The 19,607-nt window shown below is 35.2% G+C and overlaps 1 protein-coding gene across 4 annotated transcripts in view; it reads right to left on the reverse strand.

The window, feature by feature from the left end:
- Window positions 1-19,134, reverse strand: part of LOC139115764 (protein PHTF2-like) — a 45,474-nt gene extending 26,340 nt beyond the window's left edge. For 2 of the 4 annotated variants that reach the window (XM_070678101.1, XM_070678100.1), the window contains exons 1-5: window positions 18,597-19,134; window positions 15,008-15,064; window positions 14,502-14,574; window positions 6,594-6,690; window positions 4,658-4,772 (exon numbers count right to left, since the gene is read on the reverse strand). In XM_070678101.1, the coding sequence (XP_070534202.1) occupies window positions 4,658-4,772; window positions 6,594-6,690; window positions 14,502-14,574; window positions 15,008-15,064; window positions 18,597-18,638 (384 nt within the window). In that variant the 5' untranslated portion in view covers window positions 18,639-19,134. The remainder of the gene's footprint in view (window positions 1-4,657; window positions 4,773-6,593; window positions 6,691-14,501; window positions 14,575-15,007; window positions 15,065-18,596) is intronic. The other 2 variants (XM_070678099.1, XM_070678098.1) reach the window with 1 other exon arrangement.
- Between the last annotated feature and the right edge of the window lie 473 nt (window positions 19,135-19,607).

Consider the following 19,607-nt stretch of genomic DNA (forward strand, 5'->3'; position numbering starts at 1 on the left):
ATAGCAAATGTGAAATTCTGTTTACAAGAGTTAGCTGCATGTTTGCACAGCCCTTCCCCGCATTCAGAGCGCAAAGACTGCACTTTTCAAGAGCTGATGTATCGGCAAGTAAATTATATTGACCACAAACGGAAGTAAAAGTTTTATGACTATACAGCTCATCTTCATAAAAACGTTCCAATATGAATGAGATACAACCTCTTAGACACACCACATACAGGGATGAAGTACCTGGCCACAACCAATAACTTTTTTTACGAATTATTATAATTTACGTGACTTTGACCATATGGCATAGCAGTGTACATATTGTACAAAGAGGTCAAAGTTGTCTGTACTTTTGAGTTGGGTCCTGTGTGCCTATGTGCTAAATACTGACAAATAAATAATTTACCAAACACCTGAACCTACAGAAATCACAGACTGAAACTCACCGCAAAACAAAAATAACAGATTCAAACAGCTTCTTCCTGAGATACAGTCAAACTCTCATACTTTCTGTTTTATCCTCTAAGATGTGAGCCGATTTTGGTTCAATTTCCAAGGAGAATTTTTTTTCACGGACTGGTTTCAGAGAAAACTGTAGCTGTTTGCTTCTAAAACAAAGGACTGTAATGGAGAAATGTACGTAGGACAGACAATACAATTCCAGCATCTCCCAGTATGGTTAGACAAACCATGCTCTGAGGAACTAAAACAAGCTCCTTTCATCTGTGACAGAATGAGTTCTGTGATAAGATTGTACCCGTGAAACTATGAAATACATGTACTGCTAAATCACATGGGTTAAAGTCTCCAGCTTAAGCGTATCTCAACGGCAAGGTGCCCTCCCTTTCCAACATATTTTCATCTGAAATGTATCTCCACCAGAACGGTTTTGACGGTATTTAGATGCAAACCAGGTTGTAAATGGTAGGGAACTAGCAGAAAAAGGGAAGCGAGAGACACCATGAATAATGTTTTGCATTAATTACTAGCAACTTAGGGGTCATTAGGGTTGCAGACAGTGTACATGTACCTATCTAGAGCCACTAGAAAAACTCTTTCAGTTTCTAACCCACTCTTTGTGTCTGTCTATCTTCCCATAGTGCTGGGAAAAAATTACAAATCATGTGGGAATGTATTGACATTCTGTGAAAGTTGTTGATGACAAAGTTCTGAGAATACTTTGAAAAAGCTCTTTCACCTGCATTCTTGTTTTCAGTCTTACTACGAAAAACTGAAAATATACGGAACTGCAACTAAAAAATGGCAAAAATAGGTTGGAGTGATTATGTTAACATCACAAAAGGTTTAACTTCCCGTCAAAATCTGGTTTCTAATAAGGTTTTAGGACTATGGCTGGGTATTCCAATTGAGGATGCTATATACAGTGCAAGATGCAAGCTACATGAATATTCCACATTGATGAAGAATCATTTGCATAAAATTTTAATACTGAAACAAAGTTCATTAATATAATTTGGATAAATGAATGCTAATTCACCTTGCACTTTGCACTAAAAGGGATGTGAGTGAAAATGTCAAGTTGAACAAAAAACTTCACTCAGTGTGCTGGGTTAGAAAGAATTGGGGGAAAATCTTTAGTCCCCCAGTTTTGTTAAAACCTATCGTTTTTCAGAAGTAAGATTGGGTGAGATACAAATAATATTACAGAAAGCTATCTACCAGCTTTGAACAAGTTTTGCAACCTGAATATAGAGTCCCACCTCTCATTGCAAAGAAGTTGGTGCAAAAATTTAACTGCTCACTTCCCATACTATTTATCACTTAGTTCATTATCCGGCTGACTTTTTATCAATTTAAGCCAAACATCCTCATAACCTATAAGTTCAAATCAAGCAAAACAACTAACACGAATGCTGGCAATATTACAGTGCCAGTAGCTGTCACTTTTGATAATTTTTTCATTATTTTTGGTTTTAATGTTAACTGCAGTTTCTTGTTCCACTCCCTAAAGCAAGTTGAGAGGCATAATATTCGGCTTGTCAACTCATTCTGAATTCTGGTCCGGACTACAATTCAAACGTGAACAATAACAGTGCATTTAATTTGTATAGATGCGGAATTGACAATGCCTTAGAGAGTAGAACAAGAATTTACCATTGACATTCAAAACAAAAATAAAGAAAAAAATCACCAAAAGTTACATATACTAGTCCTTTTTGATTTATGCAGAATTTGAGAAATGGATGAACAGAAAAACGAAGAAGTCAAGAGTTGATAGTTGCAGAAGAGTGACGGTACACTTACTCACCATTTCAGGGTTAGAAAGCTTTGGAGGGAAAATTCAAGGAAGAGTCGGGAAAGGAAAAAGAATTACCGGATAGGAGAGGATATTTAGGAGAGGGTGATAAAATAAAAGGAAAAATAAAGAGTATGATCAAGCTGATTGGATTTAAGAAGCTCCAAAGGTGTGTTCAATGTGAAGAGAAATGTATAAATAGCAGAGGCAGAGAAAAGGGCACATCAACTGCCGTAATTATTGAAGCATCGACATCTGATCTAGTCCTGACCTTTTAGGCTTTTTAAATGCCAGTGTGCATGTATCTACACAGTATGTTTGTAAGTCTCTGTGTGTTTGTGTGTGTGTGCGTGTGTGTGTGTCAGCGAGAGTCTGTCATGATGTTCTTTTTGTTCATTTATTTTTCAAAGTGAGTTTAGAAACCTGTATTCAGCAAATTAAGTGCCTGTATCTATACAATCATAATGTTAAGGTGCATGTACACAATAATTAGATAGTAGTCTCGAAAAAGCGATAAAGACAAAACAAAAATATTGATCCCAGAAATATCCAAAATGTTTTTACTTCGCACGCTAACACATCATAAATGTCAAAATTAACATAATAAAAGTCATATGAGTTATGAGCAATCCACACTGATATCTAAATGAAATTTTTTGTCAATTCATTTGGCAAGCAATGCACCTTTGCAGATTAATCAAGCACAAATACCCTCGTGGTCACCAATTTTTTTTTTTCATTATCTCCTTTTAATTCATGAATACAGCTTGGTGTAATTTCACTCTACAAGTGCCTGTTTCAAATCACAAAACTCAGGGCCATGTATGAGCCAAAGCACCGGAAAGCTCAAATTAATTTTACATTTTACATTGAAAATTTTGTCAGTTCTTTTTCTGAACTTCTGTGAAGAATAATGCAACAAAAGAAAGGGCAACACGAAATAATCAATCTTACCCTGACAAAAGAATTCACTAATTACAACCATTTTTCAATGAGAAAATTCAATGAAGGAAAATAATTCTACGCTTTACCGCATAAAATTTTGTCAGTTCTTTTTCTGAACTTCTGTGAAGAATAATGCAACAAAAGAAAGGGCAACACGAAATAATCAATCTTACCCTGACAAAAGAATTCACTAATTACTGCCATTTTTCAATGAGAAAATTCAATAGAGCATATTTCTACTTACATTCTAAATAGTCATATTTTTTCAATAAAATGAGATACTAAATATAGTATCTGGAGGCATGTTGCAACACTATTGTGATGGTATTTGCTTAACCCTTTGAGCAGTAAAGTCAATTTTTGCCGACTTTAAAAATTATACTAAAGTCAATTTTGTTCAGACTTTTGCCAAAATTTTGATAAAAAACTGTAAAAATAAAATGTGATGTCTATTTGGTTTAAAATTATCAAAAAAAATTACAGAAAAAGTCATAAAAATGTACGAAATGTTGCACTAAAATTTTGGAGGGAAAAATTACAACACTCAAAGGGTTAAGGATAGACCGCACCTCAGGAACTGATAACTGGACTCTACAACTTTTAAAATACTGTTTTGGTCTACCATTTGTGGTGGCTCATTTTGAAGCTTGCAGAGAAACTGAAATTTTCACTGGCTTACTTTTGCGAAAATCAAAAATGTGATGTTCTCCCCATAGAGCTAACACAGGGATGGCGGCCATTTTGAATTTGGAGTCAGTAAATATTGGGTTATTTGTTTCTCTAGTACTACGATTTGCAAGGTGATGCATGATTTTTATTCTGATTTCAAAAAGGGATGCTTTAAAGTTTCTGTACGGCGAGTTGGAGTAAAAGTTGAAGTTTTTCAATTTTGAGGTCCCTACTACCTTAACTAAATGAAGAACAATTACTAAATGTACATGTCATGAAAACTGGTTCTTACAGATACAGAGATGCAAATATACATATTACATGCTTATATATGAAACTGAGGTTACTGCAAAAACAAGTATTTTCTCTTAAATTGTCACTATAAGTTTTGATCAAGATAAAATCTAAGATTTGCTAATCAATTTTACACACACATGAAACTTTACCACGTCCATTGAGTGCCAAGGGGATAACATGTTTGTGTATGAAAAGTCAAAGACATTGAGATATAAATTTTAGGTTGAAGTTAAAAATTATTTGACTTTATAAGTTATATCTGGTGCATCTTATGTGCCTTGTGCATTATGTAAAGCAGAATGGACTCCTTAGCGTGCTTTGAGACCAGTGTAAAGGCAAGGCTTTTCACGTCAAAAGTCAAATCCTGCAAATGTGATGGCATTACATCAACGAATGCCAAGTTTCTATCAACACTGAGAAAAACGTAAGATGGAAAATAAATGAAGGTAATCAGATAATAATGCGCGGATTGGTTGGATTTGTTTGTTTGGTTTTTCTCACCTCAAGGTCGGTATCTGTTGTGGAGTCAGTGAAGTACACTACGATGGACAAGATTTGGACGATGTAGAGAAACAACAGCAAGACAAACAGAGAACTGGTCAGTTGATGATACCACCTGCCACGAAGGAAAGGACAACAAAATTATCAGCACTATCATTAGATGTAGCATTCAGATCAATGTGAAAACTGAACTGAACTGAGACACATTATATAAAACTGGTATGGAAATATTTTGCAATACATGTAGATCACTTGCGTCTTGAAATCTGATGAAAAGTACAATATGATGAACATTATGTTAACCCTTTTAACACTGTAATTTTTCCCGCCAAAAAATTTGGTGCAACATTTCACCAGTTTTATAAATTTTTTTGTAATTTCTTATTACAATTTTAGACCAAACGGACATCACATTTAATTAGCTACAGATTTTTATAAAATTTTAGCAAAAATTAGGAAAATATTGACTTGTTTTCATGTGATAAAGGCAACAAAATTTGACTTTGGCACTAAAAGGGTTAATCAACCGTATCTCAAAGTATACACATACATTCAGCTACAAGTTTTTGTTCAAGGGCAACACAGATATTACACAGCCTGTCTAATTTTTTTTCCAAGCTAGATAAAGAAGCCATGAAGAAAGCTTCCATGTTTTCACATATGAAGGGTCTAGTTTACCGGTACCATTTATCCCTTTAAATACAATATTACCAAATCGACACATTCTCTTAATGACACATTCAAGGTGCTTGATTTAAAAGCAGACATTTTCAACAGTGCAGACTAACGCACCTCTATAAAATCTGAATTTATTACAGACCCAGCCCTTCCCTATTTGTCAATTCACTACAACTGTACATTCTGACTGACAACCTTAATTCCCACATACATGTATGTGAAACTGCACTATTATTTATTACTTCCGCTAAAAATAGAGTGAAATAAACACATAAGGAAGATGATAGTCTATTACTGTCATAAAACACAAAACAAATCACCAGAGGTGCATAAAAACTGGTAGTAGCATGTGACATGAGGATACAGGAAACTCTAAAATATTGATTGTCACGACACAAAGAAAATTACACACAAAAAATAAGCGCTTGAAAAATGATACTTTTTAGAAACTGTTTTATAGAATTTGCAATTACCAATACATATATTTATTTAGAGAGGTGGTGTATATTTTAGAGAGTGCATGTATATACACACACACACACACATATATATATATATATATATATATATATATATATATATATATATATATATATATATATATATATATATATATATATATATATATATATATTGCTTTAAGATGATGAAATAATTTACTCTTTTGCTGGAAGCAAAAAGTAGCAAAAATTATACGCGCTCTCTTATAATAATGGTAATTGCATATTCTATAAAACAGTTTCTGAAAAGTATCATTTTTCAAGTGCTTACTTTTTGCATGTAATTTTCTTTTTGTGTGACCATTAATATTTTAGAGTTTCCTATATTCTCATGTCACATGCTACTACCAGCTTTTATGCACCACTGGTCATTTGTTTTTTATATATATATATATATATATATATATATATATATATATATATATATATATATATATATATATATATATATATACATATATATATATATATATTTATTTATTTATTTATTTATTTATTTATTCATTTTTTAATCTCAAGTGATTGAAAAATCATGCTTTTTAGAAAATTTGTTTACAGAATGTATGTTTTCTGTTACATGTATGTACACTTAATTTAAAGGGTATGCATAATTCTTTTGCTTATTTGGATACCTTGCAAAGCCATTATTTATGTTTTTCCTTTTGAAAATCTGTTCCTTTTTGCAAGTATACCACTTACAGAGAAATATCAATACACGGGAGATGATGCTCACGACACCAGCCATGTGTAACACTTACCACCTGTAGAAAAATGGGAAAAACACCACTCTAATGAGACCCCTCCGTGTCAACGCCGGCCATGGGTATTGCGGCTTGGCCTTGGAAAATGTAGAACCTGTTCCGGGAAATTTAAAAAAAGAACAAAAATATAGTGAAGATGATTTCCCAACGGAGATTGTTATTTCAATGATAAGATTGTTCAATTTCAATTGATTAATGAGCAAAAACAAGTCATCCATATCACTACCGTGAATCTCACAAACAAACAATACTATATATGGAGATTAACGTTATAATCCGTATGATTTATAAAATATGTAACAGTCTTGAAGAGTGCTTTGGTGCCTAACATTTTTTCTTATATATTTTCACTGCATCATATTTGTTTGGTTTATTTTAATATCAACCTAAATCCACTGGGACTTGATCTAATCTCTCCGCAGAAACAAAATAATTATTGTTAGAGTTGCATCGAAAACAATGAATTGTAATGTGTGTTCACTAATGCAAACGATATACGATTCAGCAGAGAGTCCACTATTATTTATGTTTGTGAAACTGAAAAATATTGCAAAAGCATCTACACGTGAAAGCTTCACAGATCTTAATAAGAACACATGAGGGAATGATAATAGATGGCAGAGATACATCAGAGAATAAACCAGTATTGAAATCCATGAATCATTGAATCATTCTATATGTACATGTATTGTAGAGTGGCAGTTCTGAGGATTTTGTATTTTATACATGTAATACCATCAATTATAGATTTCAAAGTCATAAGCTTGCATGTTCAATAGAAGTCCTGACGTAAAATATCACCCACGGGCCGATCACTATGAATAATTTAATAGACAGTATTCAATGACGGGTTATTGTCAAAGTGAACAGCATATCTGGGTCAGAAGTAGCCGTAGGTATATGTGCATGTACATGTATTTGACCTTGACAGAGGCACAAGTCAAAGCAGACAATGGGAGTAGTACACATGTAAGTACATAGAAGTGCATGGCAAATCCAGGTCAGAAGTAGGCATACCTATAAGTACATGTATTTGACCTTGGCAGAGGCACGGGTCAGAGCAGCCTCTGTCAGATACAGCCCATGGGAGTAATACACATGTGAGTACATGTACCCAGAAGTTAATGGCATATCTGGGTCAACAGCATGCAGGCATACATGTTTTCATTTGACATTGACAATCATACAGGTCTGGACAGCCCCTGTCAGGATAAAGACCTTTGGAATAATGGCTTGACTGCATACAGAAGTGATGTATCTACATGCCACGACAGCAATGATCGGTACAGTCTGATCATGATAAATCGGCATACATTTGTATCATGGCCTCATTTCAGGCAGGCATCTATCAGAGAGAGATAACAACATAGTTTCGATGACATTGTGTCAAATACATGGTACTTTTATAAGCTGACATCACAAGTCAACCACTGTGTCAAATGCATCGTACTTCAACCACTCTGCATATCTCTGTTGTCTATGTAAAGTCATTTTAAAACCAATTTTTAGTTATTAATCATTTTTTGAGTAAAGCTGCCCCGTGGCTTGGTTGTATGTCAGTCAAGAAAAGGTATTAACAGCTGTCACCTGTACTCTGCCATTCATCGGTTACATGAACTTTCTAGTATCAGCTTTAACTGCCACACTGACAACTCATTTTAAGACCAGCAAATTGAGATTTATGTTCTGAGTTCATTCTAAATGTCACAGTCGCAGTTACTATACACAATTGTAATAGTCTGATATTTTCAAAACGGAACACCAAAAACTAAATTGATTTGGAAATAACAACTTGTACATGAATAAGTTACCTATATTTTATTTAACAATATTTGCATGCATGCTTGCAGAACAAAGAATTCAACGTGATACATTGGAATGCGGTATTGTAATAAGAACATCAGAACATAAAATTTCGAGAAGGACAGATGCAAATGTCGTAAATCCAAGTTAACACGACTCCATGAAATGTCAGAATGATATAGAACAAGACTGCAGCCTCACTTTTATTTAAAACTCTGCAACATGAGACATTCACACGCATCATGTCAAAATCTTTAGTTCCTAAGAATGTTTAAGAAAGCGTCCTATGTTCAGTGTTTTCAGAGTCTAAAATTTGTTGAACACAATAACCATTAATTGATTCTTTGAGAACTCATTATTATAGTTGTGACTACTGACTTGTTGGAGATACACATATGATTAAGGTATGCAAGTTTATTTGGTATATACATATACATGTACATACATACATACATACATACATACATACATACATACATACATACATACATATATACATACAAACATACATACATGTGTGTATATATATATATATATTACAACTTGACAGTGGAATTTGTTCAATTCAGCATACACAGAAGTTAGATGAACATTTTTGAAAGTTGTCAAGTCGTAATTTATAAACATACTGAGATCTGTACATTTCATCACTCTCTTTAGTTGTACCTGAAGAAGCTCTAGCTATAGAGCGAAACATCATACGCAAGAAATACATCTAAGTCTGGACGAAATAACCAGAGTGTCAGTGTGCTTTTTTTCAACGTTTTTCATTTATTACTATGTTGCACAATCCACAGGGATCTCCTGTTCAGAAACACTATACACATATATATATATCTTTATAAGTATACACACACACGCAAACACACATTTTATGTGATAGCATTTACTGAATAAGATGCTAATTTCAAAGTTAGTTTTGATAATCGAGAGTCTTTTGAAATATTTGTATTCTCAGGGGTTTCATTAAGAGCCGGCAGCCGGCGAAATTGATCGGTTACTCTCACGATTTCGCCGGCTACTTTTTCGGGAATTTGAACTCTTTCATAGCTAAAATACTGTTTACCTTCTGAAATGATACGCACAGATTTCAAAAGCTGTGTAATCAAACTTTTCAACGGCTTTTACGTGAAACAAAATTTAGAAGACGAGCGACTACTACGATCGCCTTGTACTACGATGGAGCACGGTCTTGCGTATACTGCCGCAATAAAAATCGGAATTGCAACGGACGATTCTATTGGCTACCTGAATTGCTGATTCCTATGTGGTGACTTTTATATACGCCAATGAAAACGGGCATACTACACCTGTCGGCCGTCGTTAGCTCGACTCAAAATGGTCGATGAACAAATGAAGACGGAAGCGATCGCAAGGTCAGGCTTCGCTGTACGATCCTCGGTTTTGAAGTGGACCAAGAAACAAGAGAAGGATAATTACGTGGATTTAAACTGTTTTCGAAGGCAATGACCTGATTTTTTTCTCTAAAACTTCCCGATTACAGTTCGAATTTTAGTAAGCCAACGTGCGTTGCACTGCGGTAGGCTTAAATGTGAAGGTATATACCAGCTGGACGTATGATATGTACTGCTTTTCGGTCTATCGAAGCCAATAAGAATGTCACCAGAGTGGTTAAAATACGATCAAACCTCTAAATTCACTTTAAAAACGGTCGTCAGGTTAAATCCAAATGTGAGTTTAGAACGTACAAATGTTCATATCCTACATGTATATCAAGGTTCTTACTTTGCATACCCTTAGGGCCTATAGTCAAATAACCTTGAGGGTCTTGTTTCTATTTGCGAAATATGGTAATGATTGTCAGTTTTTATCATTGTTGTTATATAAATTATTCTTTGTACCTCCACAGTGGTATAAAAGTTCTTCATCTGCAGATTTTCATACCAAACATCATGGTTCTTAATTTTAAGCATAACATTATACATTAGAGGGACATTAGCTGTATCTTTTGACTAATTTTTCACTACTCTGTTTCAATGTATCAACTACAGAATTTACTATAATCCGACCATCATGCCTAATGCCCGGTGTCCTTCTTGCCAACACAGCCTGTATACGTGAAATGACCATTGTTATTGTTGATAAATGTATTCTAGTCCGGACCTGAATACAAACTTCGAACAATAACAATGCAGATTATACTCATATAGGGTATATTTATGAGCTAAATATTAGGAATTTCTCCATGGTTCAGGGATTCAAACCAGAAACTGCAGATGATACACAGAACAAACAAAATTTTAAAAATGACCAAAGTTACAGCTAATGGATCTTTAATGAAAAGTTTCTCATTTACTGTGCTTAAAATGTGTTTCATCCAGGATGGCATCAACAAGGGGGATTTTCCCCTTTACCAGAAAATTTCGGGGGCATTTCACCAGTTCATGTGTTCTACTTGTACCTCTAAGGTGTGACTGGCACCATTTCATGGAAGGGGGGAGTGGTCCCCTTGACAAATTAATTGGGGGTGCCAACATTTCAACAGAGGGGGAATCCCCTATCCCCCTGTCTAGATGTAACACTGTATAATATCACCTACATATCAAATTTATATCATTAATAATTGTGAATTATTACAGTTTACCTCCTAAAAGCATAGAGGCTCTAAAGACTTGTTTTCTTTGTTCAAAATATCGTCAACATTACCACATTTTATCATTTTTAATTTTGAATTATCATATTTAGGCCTAATCTCCCAGGAAAATGGCTTTTATGATATGAACACAAATTGCCCTGGAACACTGCTGACAATTATCCTGAAAATACTAGAAATTCAAGTGACTGCGAGCTGTAAAAAGTGAATTTTAGCTCATTTTTCAGGGTTTCCGGCCTTCGGCCGGGAGGGGGAACACCCCCCCGGACCCTCCCCCAACGACGACCGCTTTGTGGTCATGGCAGCTGCAAGCCGCCTACTTTTCCATTCTGGCCCCCTACTTAAAAACTTAATGAAACCCTTGTATTCTATGATTTCATATTTCAGGGTTGAACATCACCACAGTGAGAGATTCCTGTCATACAGATCCTATGCTACCTCCTACTAAACCAAATAATTATGATTGTGAAAAATATCGGGGGAGTCAATAAAGCTCAAAATTATAATAGGTACCCAGACTCAGTATGATATTAAACAAGGTATTGATAAATGCGCTTCTATAAAAATACTCTGCACAGATGGTATGCTCATTAGCATATTAATGAAATTATTGAATTATCATGAAAATCTTATTGTACTCAGTTATTTTTGGTTTGTCAGTGGGCACATGTATACAAGACAGAGAAGGTCATGGGGCATTTTCTGTCCTGACACCTCTAAAGCAAGGAAATAAAGATATGCAGTTTGTTCGGAACTGAACCTGTCTCCATCACTTCATGCAGTTGTTTCATGAAAGCCCTCCTTTATTGACATATTTTATTTCATTTCTGACTCCCAACGTAGCAGACTAATTACGTAGAGTTGATTTTCGGTGTGAAGACAATTATACATGTACCATCAAAACATTATTTAGCTGTCAACTGCCCCTCATTAATTATCTTGAGTGCCATTTCCTCAAAGCCAAGAGGCAATTCATTATTACCATTGGCAGCTGTTGGCCCAAAGCAGGCCTTCCCAGCATGTGTTTTCTCCGTAAACATTGGCTGTTGATAATTTGTCTGAGTATGATTTGGCCGATGGGCAAATGTGACAAGAGGCGATATCAAAGTACTCTGCTTGATTTGATATTCCTAAATATTTACTGGTCTGCGCCAGTTTACAGGTACTTCATATGGAAATAAAATGTCGTATACCTGTTACATGTATGCACAATCACACAGAACATGTGCATGAACATGAACACAGAACAAGAACTCTCTCTCAGTGATTTTTATTGTTTTTTTTTATGCAAGCACCTGCTAGAGATATGTTGGCTAGATATATCAAAGCATGATTTCACCCATTCAAAGCCACTTTTTGGTATGACCTCCAACTGTTTTCATTCGCAAACTAGGACCATTCTATAGGATAATGGGGGGTTTCTGAATAATAAAAATATGAGCACCCCCTACCTCCCCTTAGAACTGATTATCATTTCTTGTTCAAAAATAACAAAATTTACTTATTATTTTTCAAACAGTTCAGGCAATGGTGAGTGACACAAATTTACACTTGGTAGTCCCTGGATATGGCACAAATCAGGTTGGCCTTGAAGCTGGCTGGGTAGTCCTGCATCCCTGTACAATCTATAATATCATCACTTGTTTGCTTGTCTTTCAGAAAGGGAAAAATTTCACTGAACTACAGAAATTCGGCAGTCCTTGAGGTCAGACCTCTGTATTTATTCATCATGATAGGTGAAAAATATTCTTACTCCAACAGCTTTTAATGAGCCCCTACAAGTGGTAAATCAGAAAAATATTACAAAAATTTGAGTCTGATTATCTGTCCCCAAGGAGCATTCTACTTTGAAATGTCTGTATGAAACATAACAGTGCATTTTTCTGGTTGATTCAAGCTCTCCTTACACCCTTCAGTGTTGTTCACTCGAGTTTTACAGATGTTATGGTCATAGGTACTCTATCTGGTGTAGTAATCTCCAGTAAACATCTTTGGTATCCTAATAAGTTACATGTATAGTATATATCATGTTGACATCTAATTGAAAACTCTGGTAAAATGACGGAGGAACCATGGAAAAATTAATAAACTTTGCAAAAAAAAATAAAATTCAATTTTAAAATATAGAAACAAGTCCTATAACATATGAGCCACAATCCCTTATTGTTGTTTATCTACCTGCGTGCAAACAAAGTGTTGCTAGAGATTAAGGGAAAACCCCGGGGACAGAAACTTTGTATTATGACATGTTATTTATGGTACATATACCTATATACTACAACAGGAAGTACCGCTTCAACGTTAGTCAAAAGACTGAAACCAAAAACAGCCACTGATATAAGCTGCTATGGTGATACACACATGATATAACGCAGCTGCAATTTTTGAATTCTTAAAATTTTTTTGTATCATCACTGTTGAAAATAGGAAACTGGCGTGGACATATCCTCATCACAGAAGTGGTATGTGGGGTAACTATGGCAACACTGGCTGATAAGAGTCTGGTTTCTAGGTACAGGGTATTAACGGCTGGTACAGATTTTATCTCATTTATTCACTTGCTGTACTTGTCATGACATCATGATGATGTCATCACATAAATATGACACGATAATGTAGGTTACGGTCAGCTTCTTTATTTCTTAATAACATAGGGCCAAACTAAACGAGTTATTTATCTGTAACGTGCCTGAACAAAGCTCTTTTTTCACAGAAATTCTTTTTCAAAAAAAAATTTGTTTCACCAGTTTTTCTTCTTCCTGGTTGAAGGGCTGTGGTTTAACCTTTTGAGTGCTGTAATTTTTTCCCACCAAAATTTTAGTGCAACATTTTATAAATTTTTATTAATTTTTCTGTAATTTCTGTATAAGTTTGGACCAAATGGCTATCACATCTCATTGGCTACAGTTTCTTATAAAAATTTTGGCAAAAATCTGAAAAAAAATTGACTAATTGATATTTTATACAGGTGGAAGAAATTGACTTTGGCGCTCAAAGGGTTAGTAGTTGCATTAACATTCTCAATTTCTTGCCTATTTCTGGTTTTGGTGGTATTTTGGTAGTTTTTTGGGGTTTTTTTCTTTTTCTTTTGGGAAAAGGCACTTTTTCCTTCTGTATAAAAGAGCCAGAATGTGTGTCTGTATGTTCAATTAAATTTACAAAGGATCATGCACTTTACATGTAATTTACCAGAACACATCTAATAGTACACCTATATAGAATTAAATACATTTTCACATAAAAAATTGCTATTGGGTGTAATCATTTTTCATGGGGGGAGAAGGTTAGTTTACACATAGGGGTTGGTGTATTTGGTGAAGGGGTACGAGAGCAGCAGGAGGCACCACTCTCCGAGTATGGCTAAAGATTTATTTTGCATAAACTACCAAATAGACATACAACAGCCTAGCCGGTAGTTATGAAATACAATGATCTAAACAGTTTTGATGAGAATAATTTTGTTCTTATGTTATCACCTATTTACTTACCACTAACTAAATCCACATCGATCAATTCTGTTTTCACTCGACCAGTCTTCAGAGGAAAGCTCTGCAAGCCTTGCTGCAGGATAAACAACACAAAGATATAGATTTTAGGCAACTAAGAATTATCAAAATCCCTAAAATTTTGTGTATGTACTGATCAAATTGATCACACTCTAAAAGTATGGTTTTTGAAAATTTACAACAGCTTTATTAGCCATATCATACATATTACATCCGGTATAAATTTCATATCGTATGATTCTAATAATAGAAAATGTCCAAGTTTTTTTTCAGAACAATAATATGCAGGTACCAAGTCGACCTGTAGTCTTCAGAATACACATCCGTTTTCAGTGTTGAATTACACAGAACAGCTGAGAATGTCGCGTGTGTGGAAACTCAACGTTGACAGTTACAGCTGCTTGGTTTCTGGATCGGTATCTTTTAATACCCGGAAGTGAAATGCCAAGAAGAGGTACACAATGGAGTCAAAACCGTGAAATTCTTACCTTGCGTTCCTGTCGTTCCACGGAATTTTCCCATAGCTGTTTGTCATATGCAGCAATCTACCAAAAACAAAAATGAAAAACACATAAATGAAAAAAAAGCTTGCTTGAATTCGACCAAAATTTATTGAGGAAAAGAACTGATACAGCCAAATAAAAAAATATGTACAATTTCCGGTAACCTGACCTACCCTAAGAAACCTGCCAACTCTAGACATTTTTTTCTTATTTTTAACAAACTTGAGGAAATTCACAAAATTTCACCATATTTTATGGGTCTTAGCCAACAAAAATTTAAAAATTCCTCTGACCTACCTATCCATATTTTGAGAGGCATGTTACAAGAAACATATTTTTTTTTTTTATTTGGCCTCCAATATACTGTCACTGTAGGAAATTACTAAACTAGCTTCTCGGAAGCTTTCACTTGGCCAACTGCATTGCCCTGATTGAATTATTTCCAAACAGCCAGTGAGGTAGACAATTTAGACAATTTTCCAATCAGATATAGCCTTCTGAGATGCTGCACATCGTGCCAGACTCACTTCACCATCTGCCAAGTCAGTGAAAAGCAGTATTGAGCCAAAACCATGTGTATTTTCACCAACTTGGCTTGGTCTGTTTATTATAATAGCTTTAGTCTGTAAAAGTCATGTTTACAGTATCTTTATGTTTTCAGGGGCCTTCAAATGTTCAATAATTTGTTAAAATGCAACATATGCTACCGGTACATGCCATGCTTCACTAGTTTTAACCAACTTGACCTGATGCATGGTGACATATGAACTTGGCAGGATGCCATAATTTTTTCCCACCAAAAGTTTAGTACATTTTACCAGTTTTTGCAACTTCTTCTGTAATTTTTGGGATGATTTTGGACCAAATAGAAATCACATTTTATTTGCTACAGTTTCTTATCAAAATTTTGCCAAAAATCTGAAAAAAAAAATTATCAGTGTATATTTTATAAAGGTGTCAAAACTCAACTTTGGCGCTCAAAGTGTTAACCCTTTGAGTGCTGTATTTTTTCCTACCAAAATTTTAGTCCCACATTTTACCCATTTTTATGAACTTTTCTGTAATTTTTCTGATAATTTTGATTCAAATGAACGCAACATTTCATTGGCCTCAGTTTTTTATCAAAATTTTGGCAAGAATCTGACAAAAATTGACTGAGGTCTAATTTAAGGGTGGCAAAAAATTGACTTTGGTGCTCAAAGGGTTAAACCGATGCAGAAGACAGCTGGGGGTAAGAGATATAGCTAACCATTTAGAAGTGTCCACTCTGGCTTTCAAGGGGATGGGGTAGATTTATGAAGCAGTACTGTATAGCCTCTAACTTCCAAACTGTAATTCATCAGGGATGGCCCCCCAGGAGATGTCACAATGCGAGACAAACAAAATTAACTTTCAGAATACACAAAATTATCATTCTTATTACACTTTGCACAGTGTTTCTATGGTTACAGATAATCAAATCAAACAAAATGCTACACAAATATATTATGATATATGTTCAAGAAAACAACTTATTTTACAAGAAATGAAAATTAGAGCTTGCAACTACCAGGCAACCAAGTATGGCACATATAAGTGTCAAAATAACAAAAGTCAATATTAGTATCAACATGAACAAAGTAGAATGATAAGAGAGGTTGGTATTTTGTAAAGTGACAGCAGCTGTAACTTTTGATTTTTTTTTCATTGTAGTGCAACATTTTACAAATTTTGGTGAATTTTTCTGTAATTTTTCTGATCATTTTGGACCAAATGGACATCACATTTCATTGGTTACAGTTTTCATCAAAATTTTGGCAAAAATCTGAAAAAATTTGCCTGGAGTACATTTTATATAAAGGTAACAAAAATTGACTTTAGTGCTCAAAGGGTTAAGGAACACTCCACAACCCCTGGTCTGAGCAGATGCATGCACTCACGTTTGGTTACCTAGATGTTCATAATTTACGGGTCTTTACGATGGCATTGATGCTCTTTCATTAGATGCCACAATAGTTGATGTATGTGAACGATATATCTGGAAGCAGTTTTATCTGACCTTTTCAAAGTCACTCACATTTGTCATTCCATTATATCGTGATCGTCTGTATTTAATGGTACTCTTTAAAGGGGAACAAGGACAGGAGTACGTCTTTTGTGTATCTCGCAATTCTAGTAGTTTCAACAAGAATGGAAATGACGCATAGCACTGCCATTGTTGTTCGCTTATAAGTCAATATCCTTAACTACCATTTGATGCAGGGTCTTTGTCATGACTAAGCACTACTGTGTGCCTTATAGTTTAAGCATATTATTTTTTCTATGACACAAGCTTTTAGCCCTTTCATCGCAATGGTTGGGCCAAAATCACTTGTTATCAATGGTGAGAGTGGACTTGTTAACAGGAAAATGGGGAGAACATGTTCAAACCCTTTGAATGCCTACATCAATTTTTGTCTCATTTATACAAATAACCAACCAATTTTTTTTTTAATCCAGACATTTTTTAAGATTTTCTCCAAAATTTTGATCAAAAACTGTAGCCTATGAAAAGTGATGTCAATGTGGTCCAAAGTTATAACAAATTACAGAAAAATTCATAAAAATTTGTAAAATTTTACACTAAAAGTAAGTGGGAAAAATTACAGCACTCATCAAAGGGTTAGTAACAGAGGTACTGTACAATGAACTTTCAGACTTTACAGAGAATTTACTTTTAACATCACAGAAAGCAAAGTCATCCCATGAACTTGGATAAGTAAAACACAAAGGTAATAGGGCATTTTCTATTACCTTTACGTGAAACATTATAAAAGTTCATCAAGTTCACAGGTCAATAGAAACAGTTACTTTAAATGCTTACATTCTACTAGGTTTGTTTTACATGTAATATAACGGTATTTCTCTTGGTACAAAACAACAGGATGGTTGCTTTTCAAATAAACTGCACACAAGGTACATTGTATTTCTCTGTTGGTATATCTTATAAAGAAACCCTGTCTCGCAGTAATCTGTGGTGGAACAGACTGATGTATGGCACTAAAAAGGATGTGGGAAGCCTCCCTGGTACAAATTACAACAAGGCTACATACATAAAAAGATACAGCCTTACAGGCTTTACAGCTCTGAGACTGAACATTTCTCGGTAAAATGTATGTATGACCATGGAGGTAACACTCAGACCTCCATGGCATGACAATGGTTTGGTCCCTATAAAGTCCTTCAACAAGTCGGTCGGCATTTTAGTGAAAAAGAAATCGATTTTTTTTTTTAATTTTTTTTAAATTTTCGGTTCGTTTTCACGTCCCGGACTGCTATTTTCGTGTTCTTAGTATCAGGACGCACTGCATACCCAACAAATAGCGATATGTCTCATAATCCACAACTACTGATGTCAGATATACCTCCATCCCATAGTCTAACGTTTGACACTTGAAATATTGATGAAAGGTCATTCGCTGCGTTTTTCGATACAATGGCGGTTTCAGTAGTGTGGTTTTTGTAGTGTGGTTACTGAACCATCATATATTATGTGATCGAAGCAACAGCCCTGACCAAGAATTCTCAAGAAAGACCGTATTTCTTTGTTACTCACCTTGCATTGCAGTCTGGAGATAGCTTTGTTCAAGTCAACCATATTTTGTGAAACGCCGGAAAGTGTCCGAAATTACCCGGTGAAAACATCAAAATAAGATAGCACCTTCACCAAAATGGGACTAGACTACATTTGGAGACCTGGTGTCCGTGTCTTTGCCGTGTTTAGCTTCACATACTTGCAGATATCTGCGAATGGATCGATCGATCGATGTTTTTTGTAAGTCAACAACACATTAACAACAATGGCGACTGTAGGATGACCAAGTCGCCGCTGCCGTCTGCTCGATCGAGCTCCTAGGACAAGATTATAACGTGCACATAATAAATTACATAATGGCCAACGGAATCCGATCAGTATATGCGAGCAAACCAGCGACAGAAGAGAACAATATCTATGGAAAGAAACTTTCTGTAATGTTGTCGAGCCTAGCATACATGAAATATGTAAGAAATGAGACGTGCGCGGTAGCGTAACTTTCGCCGGTGTCCCAGTTCCTGTGTAGCGGCTGCACGACAGGCTCACTGAAATTTCATTGCAAGGTATCAATACCTTTGACCTCAAAACTGCGTCATTCGGGTGTGGATTCAACCATTAAAAGAAGGGGGCTCTTCTGAGCAAAATACCATTCAAAACAGATTTTGAAAAGTTTGAAGGACTTCAAAAGGCTACACCTAGCCTTAGTTTTCACTTCAACAATTACTAAAAATCTTGCTTCATATTACAATCACATTTAGCAGCCTGTAATTAACCATAGTAAAAAGAGACTTTGCGCCGTATTGCATTTTACAACGAAGTTAGGTGGCCTTGTAAACAGCTAAGATGGCGCTGATGCGGAGAGTTCTAGTGACATGGTTTTTCTGGTTAGTTTTTCTGATTCTCTTGGCCGTCAAGCTTGACGGAAGTGCAGAGTGGAACTGGTTCATCATTTTCATCCCCCTCTGGACATTTGACGTGATTTTATTGGTCGTTTTGTTCATAAGACTCTTCACTCACATCAAAAGGGGCTAC

This window comes from Ptychodera flava, chromosome 17, assembly GCF_041260155.1.
Source record: "Ptychodera flava strain L36383 chromosome 17, AS_Pfla_20210202, whole genome shotgun sequence".
NCBI lineage: Eukaryota > Metazoa > Hemichordata > Enteropneusta > Ptychoderidae > Ptychodera > Ptychodera flava.